Source organism: Panthera tigris, chromosome A3 (genome assembly GCF_018350195.1).
Source record: "Panthera tigris isolate Pti1 chromosome A3, P.tigris_Pti1_mat1.1, whole genome shotgun sequence".
NCBI classification, from domain to species: Eukaryota; Metazoa; Chordata; class Mammalia; order Carnivora; family Felidae; genus Panthera; species Panthera tigris.
Genome location: NC_056662.1, coordinates 29,653,653 through 29,669,679, shown reverse-complemented (window position 1 = coordinate 29,669,679; position 16,027 = coordinate 29,653,653). Strand labels below are relative to the sequence as shown.

At 51.1% G+C, this 16,027-nt stretch overlaps 1 protein-coding gene across 1 annotated transcript; it reads left to right on the top strand.

Moving 5' to 3' along the window:
• Positions 1-3,826: 3,826 nt before the first annotated feature.
• DDRGK1 (DDRGK domain containing 1) lies at positions 3,827-16,027 on the top strand. The gene is made up of 9 exons (XM_007073211.2): positions 3,827-3,992; positions 5,155-5,361; positions 6,639-6,751; positions 6,982-7,083; positions 10,212-10,334; positions 10,618-10,656; positions 13,227-13,283; positions 13,797-13,845; positions 14,224-16,027. The coding sequence occupies exons 1-9, from the start codon at positions 3,827-3,829 to the stop codon at positions 14,388-14,390; spliced, it is 1,023 nt and encodes a 340-aa protein (XP_007073273.1). The 3' UTR covers positions 14,391-16,027.

Sequence of the window (16,027 nt, the reverse complement as noted above, 5' to 3'; positions counted from 1 at the left end):
CAACCTTGTTTTTTTCCAAATATCTCTTTTCACCTTGCTAATGAGTTTTCTTCCCTTTGTATCCTCAGTCCCCTACCCCTTCTCCTCCTAGTGAGCCTCACATTGCCCCTTTGTCTTATTGGAGGCAGCAATTTCATTGTCTTGGAATGTCTTGTCTATGTGGATTCCCTGTACACATGCCTTTTAAATGTGATTTTTCTCGGGGCGCCTGGGTGGCTCAGCCAGTTGAACGTCCGACTTCGTCCCAGGTCACAATCTTGCGGTTTGTGAGTTTGAGCCCCGCATCAGGCTCTGTGCTTGGAGCCTGCTTCTGATTCTGTGTCTCCCTATCTGTCTGCTCCTCCCCTGTTCACACTCTGTCTCTGTCTCTCTTTATCTCTCAAAAACACTAAAAAAAATTTTTTTAATGTGGTTTTCTCCTCTTAATCTCTCATGTCAATTTGATTCTAAATCCTTCTAGGAGGACTGTAGGACAGAGGAAGTTCTTTCTCCCTGACAGTACAAAGAGTAGGGAGTGCCCCCAGCAGACCCACCTGTACCAGAGGCCTTGACCCACTGCTGACATCCCCAGTGAACAAATCACCTGTCTCCTTCCTCCAGGGACTCAGCAAGGGCAGATTCAGGGTGGTTCTTTACTGGTGAGGAAACTCCTGACAGAGCATCAGAAGTCAGAGGTCTGTCAGTGCCTGGATGAGTTATTTTGCTTAATGTTCTTGTCCTCTGATAATCCCTTTTTTTTTAGACCCTCAAATTTGTCAGGGAATATCGAAAAATTCCCATGTTCTCTAAAAACCTTTGCTCAATGACGTTACCATAGCAGGAATGTTGCAGAGGCCAAAAGGCATTACTGTGCCCTGTGGTGGTGGGGGGATGGGGTCTGAAGTTTCCTGTTTAGGCAATTTGATGAGGCAATCTACGAGGGTCCTTGGAGTTCATCTGAACATAGTGGGTTAGATTCAGGGAGTGAGTGGCCCTTCTTTTGTGTCATCTGTCTTCCTTCTTCATGATGGCATTGGGAATCCCCAGGGGAGCTCTCCCCAGGGAGCAAAGCTGAGCTCCTGGTTGTGGAAAGCTTCAGCTACAGCCTCAGGCAAGAAGCTCTTCGCCTGGGACGTGTGTCCCTGTACCACACAAACAAATATCATGCAATATGGTCAGTGGAAGGACCCTGGGAGCACTGGGTGCTAAGGGAATCATCACTGAGGTTGGAGAGGTGTGGACAGTCACCCAGCAAACCGTTGGAGCCCATAAAGGGTTATTAAGCAGGGAATATTGTGAGTGGGTATTCGCTTTAGCTACACCTCACTCTAAAGCTGAAGGCCTAGGAGTATAAGAGCTTGTGGGGAGAGAGGAGATACATGAATACCTGTAATTCATGCAAAAGTTTGTGTATATGTAATCTTTAGTCGGGACTCTTGTTTGCAATGACAGAGATCCTCCTAGTCAACAACAAAACGAAAAAGAAATGTACTGATTTAACTGATGAGCAAAGGTATAAAGAGACAGTCAAGTTCATAGTTAGAAGAGAGCGAAAGGGGATTGCAGTAGTTCATTAAACGAACTATGCTTGAGTTCAACTATGTGAATTTTTACCTCCTAAAATTTAGTAAGGAATATAACGGGAAATCTCTTTGGAATCACACACCCTTCCGTTGTGAGGGAAATCCCGTTAAGCAAAGAAGGATGATTCTTGCTCTCAAAGGAGCTCGTGAGGTCCTGTCAATTCTACCTCTGAAATAGTTCTTCAGTCAGTCCCCTCCTCTCTACCCCCACTGCTACTGTCATGAACCCAGCCCTATTTTGTTCATACCTAGACCCGGGCGGCAGCAGCTGTCTCCCTGTTCTCCCTGCTGTCTTCCACCCCCTCCACAAATCTTAATGACATGCTTGGGCTCCAGGATTCTGAGAACCTGGGAACTAAATGAAAGCTGTAAAAATTATATCTGTTTGAGGCAGCGAGGAAGAGTTCTCTCTATTGGCTGTTGCTTTGCCCTTCCAGAAACTTTCTATGCATGTGCAAATTACACACAAAAATGTATGATGTTTTAATTTTTAGGTTTTAGAGGAAGTTTATGTATTTTATTAATCTCTACATCCAATGTGGGGCTCAAACCCATGACCCTGAGATCAATTGAGCCAGCTACATGCCCTGTGTATTTTTTAGTGTTTTGTTGTTGTTGTTAGTTTTTGTTTTTGAGAGAGCGAGTGAGCAAGGAGGAGAGAGGCAAAGGGAGACAGAAGGAATCTCAAGCAGGCTTCCTGCTTGGTGTGGAACCTGAAGTGGGGCTCCATTCCACGGACCCTGGGATCAAGACCTGAGCTGAACTCAAGAGTTGGAGGCTCAACCAACTGAGCCATCCAGGCGCTGCCGTAATTTTTAATTTTCAATAAAACTTTTTAATGGGAAATTTCAACTTATGCAAAAATGTCAAACTTAGCAAAATATGGAAAAAAGCCCCATTACCCAAATTTAACAATTTTAAACATTTGCTATTTTTATTTCACCTATCCTGGCCTGTTTGCTTGCTTAAAATTTAAAAATGTGAATTATGAAATTTCCAAAGTTACAGAAAATAATAAAATAGATGCTGAAGTTCCCAATATTCCAACATAACAGATGTTAAACTTTTAACATGGTACCATCTTTTTTCAAATCTTACACTTCATACCATTGGTCCTTTGATCTTTGTGTTATTACACACACAAAAACTTCATATTACTGTTACAGCAAATTCCCAGCAGTTGCTATTTGCTTGTTAAAAAATCTTGAAGAGTGCCTGGTTGGCTCAATTGGTTAAACATCTGACTCTTGGTTTTGGGTCAGGACATGACTTCACAGTTTGTGGGATCAAGCCCCATGTGGGGCTCTGCACTGTCAGCTTGGTATTCTCTCTCTCCTCTCTCTGCCCCTTTGCCCACTCTTGCACGCTCTCCCAAAATAAATAAACATTAAAAAAAATTCTTGAGTTCACATCCTGTCCCCTGTTTTTTTTTTTTTCCAAACAACTTTATTGAAGTATAATTTTTTTCCTAGTTTTTAAGTAATTCTTTTTTTTTTAATTTTTAATTTTATTTTAGAGAGGGAGGGAGAGAGCACAAGCAGGGGAGAGGGACAGATGGAGAGAGAGAATTTTAAACAGGCTTCACTCTCAGCGCAGACCCCAATAAGGGGCTTGATCCCACAACCCTGGGATCATGCATGATCTGAGCCAAAATCAAGAGTCAGGTGCTCAACCAACTGAACCACCCAGGCGGCCCTTTAAATAATTCTTAAGAATTAATTGGAAATTCAAATCTCCTCTGGGTATTTAAATTTTGAGTGCTCGCTATGGAAAACTGGGTCACTAATTTTCATATTAGTCTAATAAAGCTAATTTAAAATAATAAACCTAATGTTAAAATAGGTATAAAACTGCAGGTCTGGGTACCAAAGTATATCACTAAATAGGAGATTTAGTCTACTCCTCTCTCCCCTTTTAATGAAATTATATGTCACAGATATAGGCAAATCTCTGCCCTTAATCCTATCCATGGCTTTCCCTCAAAGGTAACCTCTATCCTGAAGTTGGTGTATATCATTCCTAAGCATCTTATTGTACTTTTTCCACATATGTATGTTTTCATAAACACTGTGTGGTATTGCTCAGTGCTTTTAAAACATATATAAATGTCGCACTGCACAAAACCGTTTGCAATAATTTCCACCTAAAGGAATGGGTATTTTTATGCTTCCCACATTCCTTAGGGTAAAATAATGAGATGAAGTGTGCGGCCTGGGCGGAGCCCCGGGTGGTGGGCGGGGTCTAGAGGGGGGATAGGAGGGGCCATGTGGACGTTGGGCGGGACCCGGGAGATCCGGGCCTCAGGGTGGAAGAGCTTGTTACGCCTGAAAGCTTTCGTCATGGTGGGCCCCGTGGTATACTTGGTGGCAGCGGCTCTGCTTGTCGGCCTTATCTATTTCCTGACTCGCAGCAGGGGCCGGGCAACAGCAGGTAAGAGATACCGCCGCTCCAGGACCGGTGGGGCCGCGTTCTCTGGCCTGAGCCTTTGTAGGCCATCGCACCGCGGCTTCTGCGCATGCGCTGGCCTTGCTTGCCTGGACCGACGAGTTGCTCCGCGCCGGATGGCGCTCGTCGCGCTTCAGGCCAGCTGCACGCATGCGCATTCCTGCGCGTCGGGGAGCGGGCGCAGACGTAGCGTTCTAACCCTACTCGCCGCCTAGATGGCAGCGCTCTACACCTCTCTCCTAACCTCAGAGACAGCTTCTCTCAATTCCTCTTCTCGCCTTCCGACACTCCAGACCCAGAGGGCCAGGCCCTGGCGGACACACTCCCGTCCCTCATTGGGGCACCCAACGGAGAGGCCGCAGGGGTTTCCCGTCCCACCCAGGCCGGCTCCAGAGTGGATGCCAAGAAGGGGGCACTTGAGTGTTTTGTGCTTACCTACGAGCTGTAACTACCTGAGCCTCTGTCCTTCCCCTTCAAAGAGAGCACCTTCCCTGTTCTGTACCCCGACCAGGAGGCCATGTCATCTGCCAGGGTACAGTTCAGATACTCCTATCATTCTCTTCCTCTCGTCATTTCCCATTTCTTGTCGTTATGTGGATTTGTATATATATGGTCTCTTCCCCTCCCTGGGCCCACAAGTTACTTCAGAGCACCTACATGCTCCAAGGGCAGGAGAGAGAAAGCTGAGGTAAAGCAGATAGCCAAGAAGTCTTCCTGGAAGGAAACACACAGCCCCCGGGAGCAGGTGTGCTCCTGGTTGGCATGCCTTATAAAACTATGGCAGGTGGTATTGAGGCAAGCAATAGATGCAGTCCTGCAGTGGGCATTCACATGAAGTCTGGAGAGGTCAGGGTGAGCTTCCTGGAGGAGGTAGGGCTTCATCTCTGTCTTGCAGGGTGGCAGTATCCTGACAGACCAGATGGAAAGGTATTGACAAAGGCAAGAGGGAACGGATGATCTTGCTGCATAGGACCAAGGTGTGGGTCTGGGTTATAAAGGCCTTAATATCTGAGAAAATTGGGGCTTTGTGCTTTGGGCAGCAGGAGCCTGGAGAACGTTAAGTGGAGGGTGAGACATCCGGGGTTCTCCCCTGCTATCAAGTGGATTGGGTTGCTAGACAGTATTGTGGTTCCTCTCTTCCCTACAGCTGGCCAGGAGTCGTTGCACAATGAGGAGCAGCCTGTAGTAGCAGGCTCAGTGGCCCAGCCTCAGCCCCTGGACCTCGAGGAGCAGAGAGCAGGGGGCAGGCCCCGGCGCCGGAGGGACCTGGGCAGCCGCCTGCAGGCCCAGCGTCGAGCTCAGCGTATTGCCTGGGCAGAGGTGGATGAGAATGAGGAGGAGGCCATCATCCCAGGTGAGAGGGGCCCAGGCTGGAGGGGAAAGGGGCTGTTTAAGGGCATAAGGGCACCTCCAAAGCTGGATGGAAGAGTGGAGTGTGAAGCTAGAGTATAGGAGACATGTCTGGGAGCCACAAGATAAAGTTGGAGTAGGGAATACTTGAGACCCATCCTTTGGTCCCAGAAACCAGCAGTTCTGGACCCTGACCCCTATTCTATTAGGCCAGCCCCCTCTTCCTTTATCTTGGTTTTCAGTGTCTAAGCAAGAGGGCAGAGGTCTTCAGATTGACCCAGAAAGTTCCTTAGTCTACTTCTCATATCCCAGCACCTTAGTGGTTTCGGCACATTCATTTTCTGAGAGCCTCACTCTAGGGCCAGAGTGCCTAGCCAAGAGCTTCTGTAGTTCCTGAAGTGAGATCACCTGTGTTTGAGGTTGAAGAAATTTGTTGACAGAAGCGTCCATATCCCTGAGAGACCAACAGAGCCCCTGGGATTGTGGGAAAAAATACCTCTTCTCCAGTGCTGAAACCTGGTGTGAGCCTGAGGAAGAGGCATTTGGGGCTTTTGCCCTTGTACTTCTGGGAATTAGCCCCTTTTGACTCAAAAAAGACTCACTCTGTGGTACCATCCCCCTTGTCTCAGACTTGGGATCAGACGTTCCTGCTGCCCCGGCATCAACAGTTAACCTTTAGCTAGCCTTAATTTTAGGTAGTCTTGGGGTTGGAGCTATCTTTTTTGGCCAGGCGTTGAGCCCAGAACCCTCAGCCGTTCCTGACCACAGTGAGGACAATTTCAGATATGAGGTGGGGTTGCATTTCCCCATGGGGCCATCCTTCCCTGGAGGGATACATTTCCCCATGGGGCCATCCTTCCCTGGAGGTTTGGCTCAGAAACAAACCAGAGAACTCTGCAAGCCCAGATATGCCTGACTGTGATTTTCAGACACTCCGATATTGGAACCCAACACCTCCCTTTTTGTGGCTATGCAGCATCTAAAGTTATCATCTGTTCCTTTGCCCCATCATTTTCTCACCCTTACCCCACCTTATCTGCTATCCTCAACACACACACACTCTACACACACTTTTTGGCATACACGCACTCAGAGTGTGAATTTCTACGTTCATGACAGATGTCTTTGGAGGGCAGAACTGGGCTAGTGACATTTACAGGTGGGAGGAAGGGGATCCCATCCCCCCTCCCCCCACAATGTGGAAAAGAACAAGGAGTAGGATGGACTCATCCTCATTGGTCCTCTCCAGGAGCTGAAATGTCTTTCTTTGACTGTTCTCAGCCCAAGAGGAAGAAGGTATCGAGAAGCCAGTGGAAAGTCACCTGTCAGGGAAAATTGGAGCCAAGAAACTACGGAAGTTAGAGGAAAAACAGGCGCGAAAAGCCCAGCGTGAGGCAAGCAGGAGGGATGGGGTGCAGCTCTGGGAAATGGGAAAGGGTCCTGCCTTTCTTGTCCCCCATGTCAGAACCTTACCTTGGGCTCTTTGCATGCTGCTTGCCTGGCTCTGTCTCCTGCAGCTTGGGTCTGTGGTCCGGCCCAGTCATTACCTTCCCTGGCCTGTTTGTGAGGTGGGCAAACTCTAGTTGGGAGTGGGAATATGCCCCCTACAAAGGCCTCTCTCCAGGCAGAGGAGGCTGAACGTGAGGAGCGGAAACGCCTTGAGTCCCAGCGTGAGGCAGAATGGAAGAAAGAGGAGGAGCGCCTTCGCCTGGAGGAGGAACAAAAGGTGAGGCAAACCCCCCCCCCCAACTTCTGAGCCCTGACCAGGCAGCCTTGCTTCCTGTGCAGCTCCCCACACCTAACCTAGAAGATGGGCCATGGACTGGGTTCAGGAGCAGGCCTGGTTTATTTGGCCCTGAACTCTAAACACAACCTATATAAAGCTGCTGCTGAAAAGCAGAGCTTGAGATGGGGATTTTTTTTTTTTTAATGTTTATTTATTTTTGACAGAGAGAGACAGAGCATGGGTCAGGGAGGGGAAGAGAGAGAGGGAGACACAGAATCTTAGTATATGTGCTGCCGAAGTGAGCACGGGAGACACAGAATCTGAAACAGGCTCCAGGCTCTGAGCTGTCAGCACAGAGCCCAATGCGGGGCTCAAACTCACAGACAGCGAGATCATGACCTGAACCGAAGTTGGACGCTCAACCGACTGAGCCACCCAGGTGCCCCTGAGATGGGGATTTTTGTTCATTTGGCTTATTGAGCATACAGTTTAAAGGAAAGTGAGCATTTAAAGAAAATTGAGATGGCTAGAGTGGCTGGAACAAGGTAAGCAAGAAGGAGAGGGGTCAGAGAGGGGGTGGGGTCTGGACCCTAAGGGCCTTGAAATTGTTAGAGGTCATTGTAAGAGTTGGTGGATCCTGCCTGATCCAGGTCCTGTTTAGGGCCTGCCATGGAGAAGATAGATGCCCAGAGAATGGGGACTTCTGCAGTAAAGGTGGTTAATGAGCATTTGTTTGCCAGTGGCTCCCTTTCTGAGAACGAGTGCTTGAGAAAAGGAACATCACAAAGCTGTGGTGTGTATAGAGTGAGAGCGAGGGCTTCCCACCTGGGGGAAGCTGGCCCTTGGCCTCTGACTGGTCCTATTGTCCAGGGACCCTGGATGGCAGAAAGCCTGGCTGTGGGTGCCATAGCAGATGGGCCAGACCACGGCAGAGAGGAGGCATTAGTGGAAAGGATTTTTTTACCTTTTTGAATATTGATATTGTGTAATGGACCCTAAATGATCTTTAGGAAAGGATTCTCCTTTCCTGCACCTAGTTTCCCGTTATTAGCATCTTATCTTAATGTGGTATATTTCTCACAATCAGTACTGACACATTGTTTGTTGGTGTTTATTTTTGAGAGAGAGCAAGAGAGCGCATGCGAGTAGGGGAGAGGCAAGGAAAGAGGGGAACAGAAGATCCGAAGTGGGCTCTGTGCTGACAGCAGAGAGCTTGATTTGGGACTTGAACTCATGAACCGTGAGATCATGACCTGAGCCAAAGTTGGATGCTTAACCAGCTGAGCCACCCAGGCGCCCCAGTATACGTTGTTTTAACTAAACCCCATACATTATTCAGATTTCATTAATTTTCCTCCAGTTTCCTTTTCCTTTTCCTTTTCCTTTTCCTTTTCCTTTTCCTTTTCCTTTTCCTTTTCCTTTTCCTTTTCCTTTTCCTGGGTTGCATCCAGGATACCACATTACATTTAGTTACCATGTCTCCTTAGGCTTCTCTGGGTTGTGACATTTTCTCAGGTTTTCCTTGCTTTTGATGACGTTGATAGTTTTGAGGAATATCAGGCAAATATTATAGAACATTCCTCAGTTTGCGTTCAGCTGATGGGTTTTTTTCTCATAATTGGACTGGGCTTATGGGTTTCTGGGAGGAAGGTCACAGGTGAAGTGACATTCTCATTGTATCAAAGATACATGTTGTCAACTTGTCTTTACTGATGTTAACCTTGATTGCTTGGCTCAGGTTGTATTTGCCAGATTTCTGCACTGGAATGTTAACTCTTTCCTTGCTGTACTTCTTTGGAAACAAGTCGCTGTGCACAGCCCACACTTAAGGGGTGGGTAGAGTTATTCTCCACCTCTTTCAGGGGAGAGTATCTACACAAAGTATTGGGAATTTTTTTGTTCCAGAGCTATACTTTTTCTTTTTTATTTATATAATTGTTTGTTTATATCTACACAGACTAGAGGATATTTATTTTGTATGTTGTGTTAGAGTCCAATACTGTCTTATCTTATTATATAGACCATTGGGAGCTCTCACAATTGGCTCCCATGTACCTTTGACGTAACTTCATTGTTTGGTTTCCTGAGTACTTTCTTTCTGGCACCACAAGATGCACCAGGTTCATTTTCTATGTTCTTTGCCCCAACTTTAGCTATGTGTTTTAAAAAGATCTTCTTGAGAGCTGTGGAAAATAGGATGACTTGGGGGGAGGCTATGGCACTAGGTGGTGGTGGTGATTGAGCAACACGGATGGACTGAGAAGTTTTCCGGAAGTTGAAGGCAGAAGTGGTAGATAGGACTTTATTTCTGACCAGGTGGCCAGATGGCTGTGTGACTCACTGAGCCAGGGACCCAGGAGGAGGACCGGACGTGTGGGGAGTAGATCACAGGGTCTTTCTGGGACATATGCAATTTGAAGTGCCTGTGAGATGGCCCAGTGGATGTGTCACGTGGGAGGAAAGATCTGGGCAGGGGTACAACTGTGGCAGTCACTGGCGAGGAGATGGTTGTTGATGCTGTGGGCATGGCAAGGTGACCCGAGGAAGGGGGGGGGGCGGGGAACAGGGCTGAGCAAGGAGGAGGTGGGGAGAATGGCCCAAGGAGCAGGAGGAAGTCCTGGAGAGGGTAGGGTCTGCAAGCCAAGCAAGGGAAGAGGAAATGGTCAGCTCTCCCGGCACCACTAAGAGGCTGTGAGGCTGATGGTTGTCCCTTGGATTTGGTGAGATGGAGGGTAGGGGTGGGACTGTAGCACTTGTTTTGGTGGAGAAGTCAGACTGGAGTAGGCAGGAGGGGTGAAAGGGTGATGAGGAAATGGAGCCTGGGCGTTTGTCCACAAAGTTCAGACATGACAAGAAGAGAAGGAGGGGGGGTGATTGCAAGGTACTGTGGGGTGGGGTCACGGGAGGATTTTCAAGGAGAGGGGGCTGAGCAGCATGTGTCTGGGAGGTAATGAAACTGGTGAGAAGAGGGGCCTCTGCCTGCAGCTCAGCTTGAGGTTGAGAGAGCAGAGTCTTGAAGGAACTGAGAGAGGGCTGGACTGTGTGCCCTGGTGCGCTGTGGGGGCAGCAGAGCCCAGAATAGGGATGGGGTGGGCACCTGCCCCACAGTACCTGACTCTTGTCCACAGGAGGAGGAAGAGAGGAAGGCCCGGGAGGAGCAGGCCCAGCGGGAACATGAGGAGTACCTGAAACTGAAGGAGGCCTTCGTGGTAGAGGAGGAAGGTGTGGGTGAGACCATGACTGAGGAACAGGTGGGTCCACACTGCCCCTGGGAAGCCCCTCCCCATGCCCACCAGGCCCACCACCCCATCCCAGATGCCCCATTGCTCCTCGCCTGCCACCCTTGTCAGGCAGTGAGAAGTGGGTGGGCATCAGGCCCAGCAGCCTCTAGCGGCCAGAGGCCTCGTCCTCAGGAGAGGTGGTGCCTCCCACCCCTCGCTCTGGGAGGCTCTGCTCACACAGGCTGGTGGGTAGGCGTAGACCCCTGTGGCCCCTGCAGGGGAGACATTCACCCTGATTTCTCTGCCCCTCTAGTCCCACAGCTTCCTGACAGAGTTCATCAACTACATAAAGGTAAGAAGCCACCGGACAGAGCCTGGGTGTCTGCCCCCTGCCTCACGCGTGTGTGTCACTTGTGAGTCGTGTGTGTGTGTGTGTGTGTGTGTGTGTGTGTGTGTGTGTGTGTGTGACGTGTGCTCTCTTGGCCTGGAGGGAGCAGACTGAAGCCAGGGTACGGGCAGCTTATTCGTGCTTGTGCAGGCATGGATGGGGGACCGGAGAGTCTGAGCTGCCCGCTCCTGGCAGACCTCGCTCTCCTCTGACAGTGGAGAGGGACCCGGTCTGTGTGGGAGGCCTGAGCCTTCAATCACTTCCTCACAGTCAGGGTTTGACAGTCTCCCTGCTCCTCAGACCCCACGCTCAGTGAGTCACTGTGTTTTCAGGTTTCTTCACATGTGTTTTCTGTCAGTTCTGTCACACTGAGCCTCCACTGAGTTGAAACAAGTATCTCTTGCCATGTGTTCCTGACCGGGAACTTAGGTCTTCAGGGAAACAGGATGATGTTTCCTTTGGAATCGAGGGCGGGGCGGCACGTGTGCCCCACTCTGTCTGTAGCCGCACCGGGTACTGCTCCGGGTTGCATAAGCACGTCCTGCTCTGCTTTGCTGCTAAGCAACTTCTCTCCCACGAAGGATGCGACAAGGGGAGAGGTTTTCAAGTGCAGCTCACAGGTGCAGAGGCGGCTGAGGGAAGGGGTACAGAGGGAGTGGGGGCGGCAGTGGGGGTGCTACTAGGGGGTGCCAAGGAGCCAGGCCTTGCATAATCCTCCCCCCCACCTCTTCCAAAGGGAACAGGGTTCAGACTCCTCCCAGCGGCGAGGAGCCGTGCTCACAGCCTGGGGGCCGGGTGTTACTGGGAGGGAGAGAGCGCCGTTCCCCTCTGATACAGCCCATTCTCTGCCGGTTCTCCACGCTGGCACCTTCGAGGGCCAGCAGGACCTCTCTCACACTTTCCTGCTGCTGTTTGGAACCTGCCGTCCCCACCTACCCAGCGGACAGCAACATGGTCTTAAGTCTCCTTCAGGAAAGCTTTGATCGCTAGCGTTAGCTCCCCCTCTCCTCTGCAGAGACCTGAGCAAGGGCCCGCCCCCCCTGCGGCAGTTGCAGCGCTTGCTTGCAGAGGCCATTTTCCGGGGGTTCTCCAGACTCCTCTGGACCCTGGAGGTCTTTCCGGCCCGTGCCAGTTGATCCTCCCAGCGCTGTTGTCGGCAGGGAGGAGGACTTCTGGAATACAGCCCACCTGCCTTCCTCCAGGCTCCTCCAGGTTGTCAGTCCCCTCTCTTTCCTGACCAGGGCTGAGTGGGTTGGTTTGTTTTTCTAAACATACTCTTGACCCCAGCAGCCCCTCGGGCCGGGTCTTAAGAGGGTGACTCCATGCTCACACTCTGAGCTGTCACTGAGAACCCCGCGCCTGCTCCCTGCTTTGTAGGTAGAGGTCAGCTGGCCAGGTCACTTTGTGCTCGCCACCCCCTGGCCCAACTGCCGCTCACTTGCCTCCCCGCCTGAACGTTCAGTTTGGCATTTTGAACAGTCACATGCCATCTGCAGCTGAGGAGGTGTCACCGTGTCACTCCTCCCCCAGCTGATTCGCTATGGAAGATTCCTGGAAACGCAAAAGACCGCCTTCTCTCGAGTCACATGCTATGCTGTCTGGAGGGGAGGCAGGCGCAGATGCATGTGTAGGACCCAGAGGTAGAGCCTCGGCAGCACCTGCACTTCCCCCTCCCCCCACCCCGGGAACTAAACTTTCTACTGAGGGTGAGAGGGAAGCACACACAGCATGGTAGTGCATGGAAAGCACTGAGCAAATTTAGCCATAGTTATTTTAAGGGTGAGCATAGTGCCTCAGCAGTGTGAAGGGGATGGTGAAAAGTGTGGCATGTCATGGTCGCAGGGATCTCTAGGCCAGGGGCAGTGAACAAAGGTGAGACAAGCCGAGCTGTACTGCTTCTGCCAAGACCCTGGCTCATCCGGGCTTCTCATCTGCTTTCACCTGTCTACCCGGCCAGCCTTGAGCTCAGGCAGGGGATGTGTCTTTTGCACCTCTGCACCCTCCTTCCCACCTCATACACCTCCTTCCCACCCTCCTTCCCACCACATACACCTCAGCTCCTTGGCCTTGTGTTCAGCATACACAGGTCCTAGGGAGTTTTTTAGTCAGCTTCTGGCAATTGTCAGCCCCTGGCTTCATCTCTGTGGTGCTTCCGTTTTTGGCCTGTACATGATGTTGAAATGATATGGCCGGATGCAGAGGAGAAGGTAGCAGCGGCACTCAGCTCTTCATGTGTGTCTGTCCCAGGGTAGTCCCCAGGCCAGGAGGTGGCTCATGGGGCAGGTGGTGGTTTGGGCAGATCCCTCCCTGCAAGCAGGGGCACAAGAGAGTTTATGAGTGCGTGTGTGCCTGTGTACAGGCAACTGGGAGAGCGTGTGAGTAGTGTGTGAGCGGAACAAGGCTGTCCCATGGGAGCATGTAGCCTGCTTAGCCAGCCACCAGAGCAGAGCAGGTGGGCATGCCAACCTCAGAGGGCTTCTATGCCGAGCAGCTTTGCCCAAGGTCCCCCTCTCTCTCCTCTCCCCTCTTTGCAGCAGTCCAAGGTCGTGCTCTTGGAAGACCTGGCTTCCCAGGTGGGCCTACGGACTCAGGTAAGCCCTTGAAGGTGGGTGGCCTGCTACGTGAAATGTGGCCACGGGGCCCATATGGCTGTCAGAGGGGGCCCGCCTGAAAGATGGGGTATTGATGTCCCCAAGCAAGAGTAGACTGTAGGAATCTTTGGCACCCCAGGAATCCTGTGTTTCTACTCGATGGAGGAAAAAGAAAAAAGCCCAAACCCCATCACTCCAGCAGCCCCTGTAACTGAGGCAGCCCAAACCCAGTTACCTTGATAACTGTCTTGCAAACAGGCTATGCCAGCCTTCGTGGCCAGACATCCCCACCTCTCCTCTCCTGCCTTGAAGTGAGCCTCTCTCAGGGGTCTTACAGGGCCCCAAGACCAGAGTCCTGTCTCCCCTAGGCCCCTCCAAAGGAGAAGCACAGAGTCACGTGGGGGCGGCCATGAGAAGGAGGGGAGGAGAGTCGGCTGTGGTCGGAGGGCGATTGTGACTGTCTTCTGGGGATGGCAGTGCCCGTCTCTGCTCTGAGACTTGTTCTTCTCGTAGGACACCATAAACCGCATCCAAGACCTGCTGGCTGAGGGGGCTCTGACAGGTGAGGGGATGAGAATCATTTGCCATAGACCCTGGCCTGGGAGGGGGGTGGGTGTCTAGCCACAGAGGGCCTGGCAGGGACTTGTTCCAGAGGCCAGATGACTCCGCACTCCCAGCCCTGGATGGGGAAGTGGTGTGCATGCAGGAAGGGCGCAGAGCAGAGGGATATGCCCAGGCCTGGGAGTGGCTCAGGGTGACAGGGACAGCCTGATTTGACTCACCTAGCCACGATTGGATGCAGCCAGGGGAGGCCAGGCAGGCAGGCAAGCCTGGAGGGCTCTGAGCCAGAAAGGGGTGGCTGGGTAGGCATTCTTATGCAGTGGTGGGGAGGGGGGCTTAGAGGGCTGGGCTCAGCCCCACAACCCTCCTGTCTCCACAGGTGTGATTGACGACAGGGGCAAGTTCATCTACATAACCCCCGAGGAACTGACTGCTGTGGCTAACTTCATCCGACAGCGGGGCCGGGTGTCCATCACCGAACTTGCGCAGGCCAGCAACTCCCTCATCGCCTGGGGCCAGGAGCCCCCTGTCCAGGCCCCAGCGTGACCTAGCCCTTCCCTTTTGGACTGGGAGCTGGTACAGCCTACCTGGCCATACATCTTGGTCCCTCCCCACCATCCTGGGGGAAAGATGGAATGTGGCCAGGCAGTTATAGATTAAAGACCTGTGAGCACTGCTGAGCTTGGTGTGGCTTGGTATGACAAAAGGCCTGGCCTGAGATTCCAGATGAGCAAGTGAAGCCTAGTCCTCAAATTATATCCAGGGTGGGTGGGGGTGGGAGGAGCCCTGTGGTGAAAGTCCCATTCTTATGCATTCATTCATTTAAAAAGAATATTGAGCATTTATTGTGTTCCTTTGTACCCTACATAGATGAGTTCTTTCTCTCCCTGCCTCAGAGCAACCTTCCCAGAGCAAAAGTGAGCAACCTTAGGGCCACATCTCCCCTAACTGGGGAGGGAGGTCTCACTGTTGCTTACATGGATGGATTCAGGAGCCCTATAGAGTGCTGAGAGCCCTTAAGGAGAAGAGTGAAGTGCCAAGGATAGAATCCTAAGGGACATCGGTCTTTAAGAGGGAGGGAAGGGCAGTCAGGGAGGGAGAGAGGCTGGGCAGGTGGAAGGAAGCGGGGAACCTACTTGAGCTGGAAGGAATTGTACAGTGGAGAGATGTGCTTCCTACAGTCCATCGCATGAATTTAGCTCTGCATCCTCAACAAAGTTTAAATGGTGTGGGCGATTCCACCCACCGGTGGATGTAAGGACCATATGCTCAGGAGTGGGTGTGAGATGGGAGATGTGTGTCTCCTGTAGGGTCAGTCACTGTAGTTCCTGTAGGCTGTTCATGGCGTGTGCATCCTGCTGTGCTGAGGGTGAGGCATGTATTTAAAGGTGTATTTTTTATGCAACATTGCCCCTAAACATAAACCACCTACTTCCTCTCGTGCCTGGTAGAGGAGGCAGCTTTCTGTTCTCACCCTGAAGGAAACCGTGTGGATGATTATGCGGAGACAGGACATTAGGCTTTAGGGTGGAGCCTTCCTGAGTGTTGTCAAGGATGATTTTGACTCATTTGGTGCCGTAAGTATTAACTATAGTACCTAAATTCCAAGTGAGGTCTGACTCTGCTGCTTCCGTCAGCAGCAGGCACTTGGGAGTCACCTGGAGCTAGGAAGGGCCACGTGCACTGCCTGGGAGCCCGTAATCCAGTAGGAGAGAGAAGGAACAGATATAGGCACCGTTAGTGTCAGAACGAAACATAAAATTACAAAGGGAAAAGGGGGCTTACAGTCTGAGTGATGGATGGTTCTGGGCCCTGGTTGCCCATTGGAAGCACCTGGGGAGTTGTGAACAGTCTCATGCCAGATTGCATTCTGGACTAGGGGAATCAGAATAAGACCCCACCAGAAAGGGCTTCTTACAGAGCAAGGTCTCTTCCGTCCTTTCCCTCACTTGTCCTTAGCCACTTCTATCCAGGTGGCAGGATGACTAGGAGTCTTAGCACCTGCATTCCACCCTCAGGACACAGTCCACAGGCCAAGAGTGAGGAAAAGGAAATTCCCTTTCTCACATCCTGGAAGCTTTCGAAAACCCTTTATGTCCCACTTAGTGTGGAGGAAAAAACCTGTGACCCCTTGTGCATTATTTAGTGATCAACCTACTAATCTAATAAATTTATCAAATGGA

What these genes read in the sequence shown, in the direction of transcription:
- DDRGK1 (XM_007073211.2), top strand. Translation starts at nt 3,827, where the DNA reads ATGTGGACGTTGGGCGGGACCCGGGAGATCCGGGCCTCAGGGTGGAAG. An exon ending in CAGGGGCCGGGCAACAGCAG is followed by an intron (nt 3,993 to 5,154) that starts GTAAGAGATACC and finishes TCTTCCCTACAG; the next exon opens with CTGGCCAGGAGTCGTTGCAC. An exon ending in AGACCATGACTGAGGAACAG is followed by an intron (nt 10,335 to 10,617) that starts GTGGGTCCACAC and finishes CTGCCCCTCTAG; the next exon opens with TCCCACAGCTTCCTGACAGA.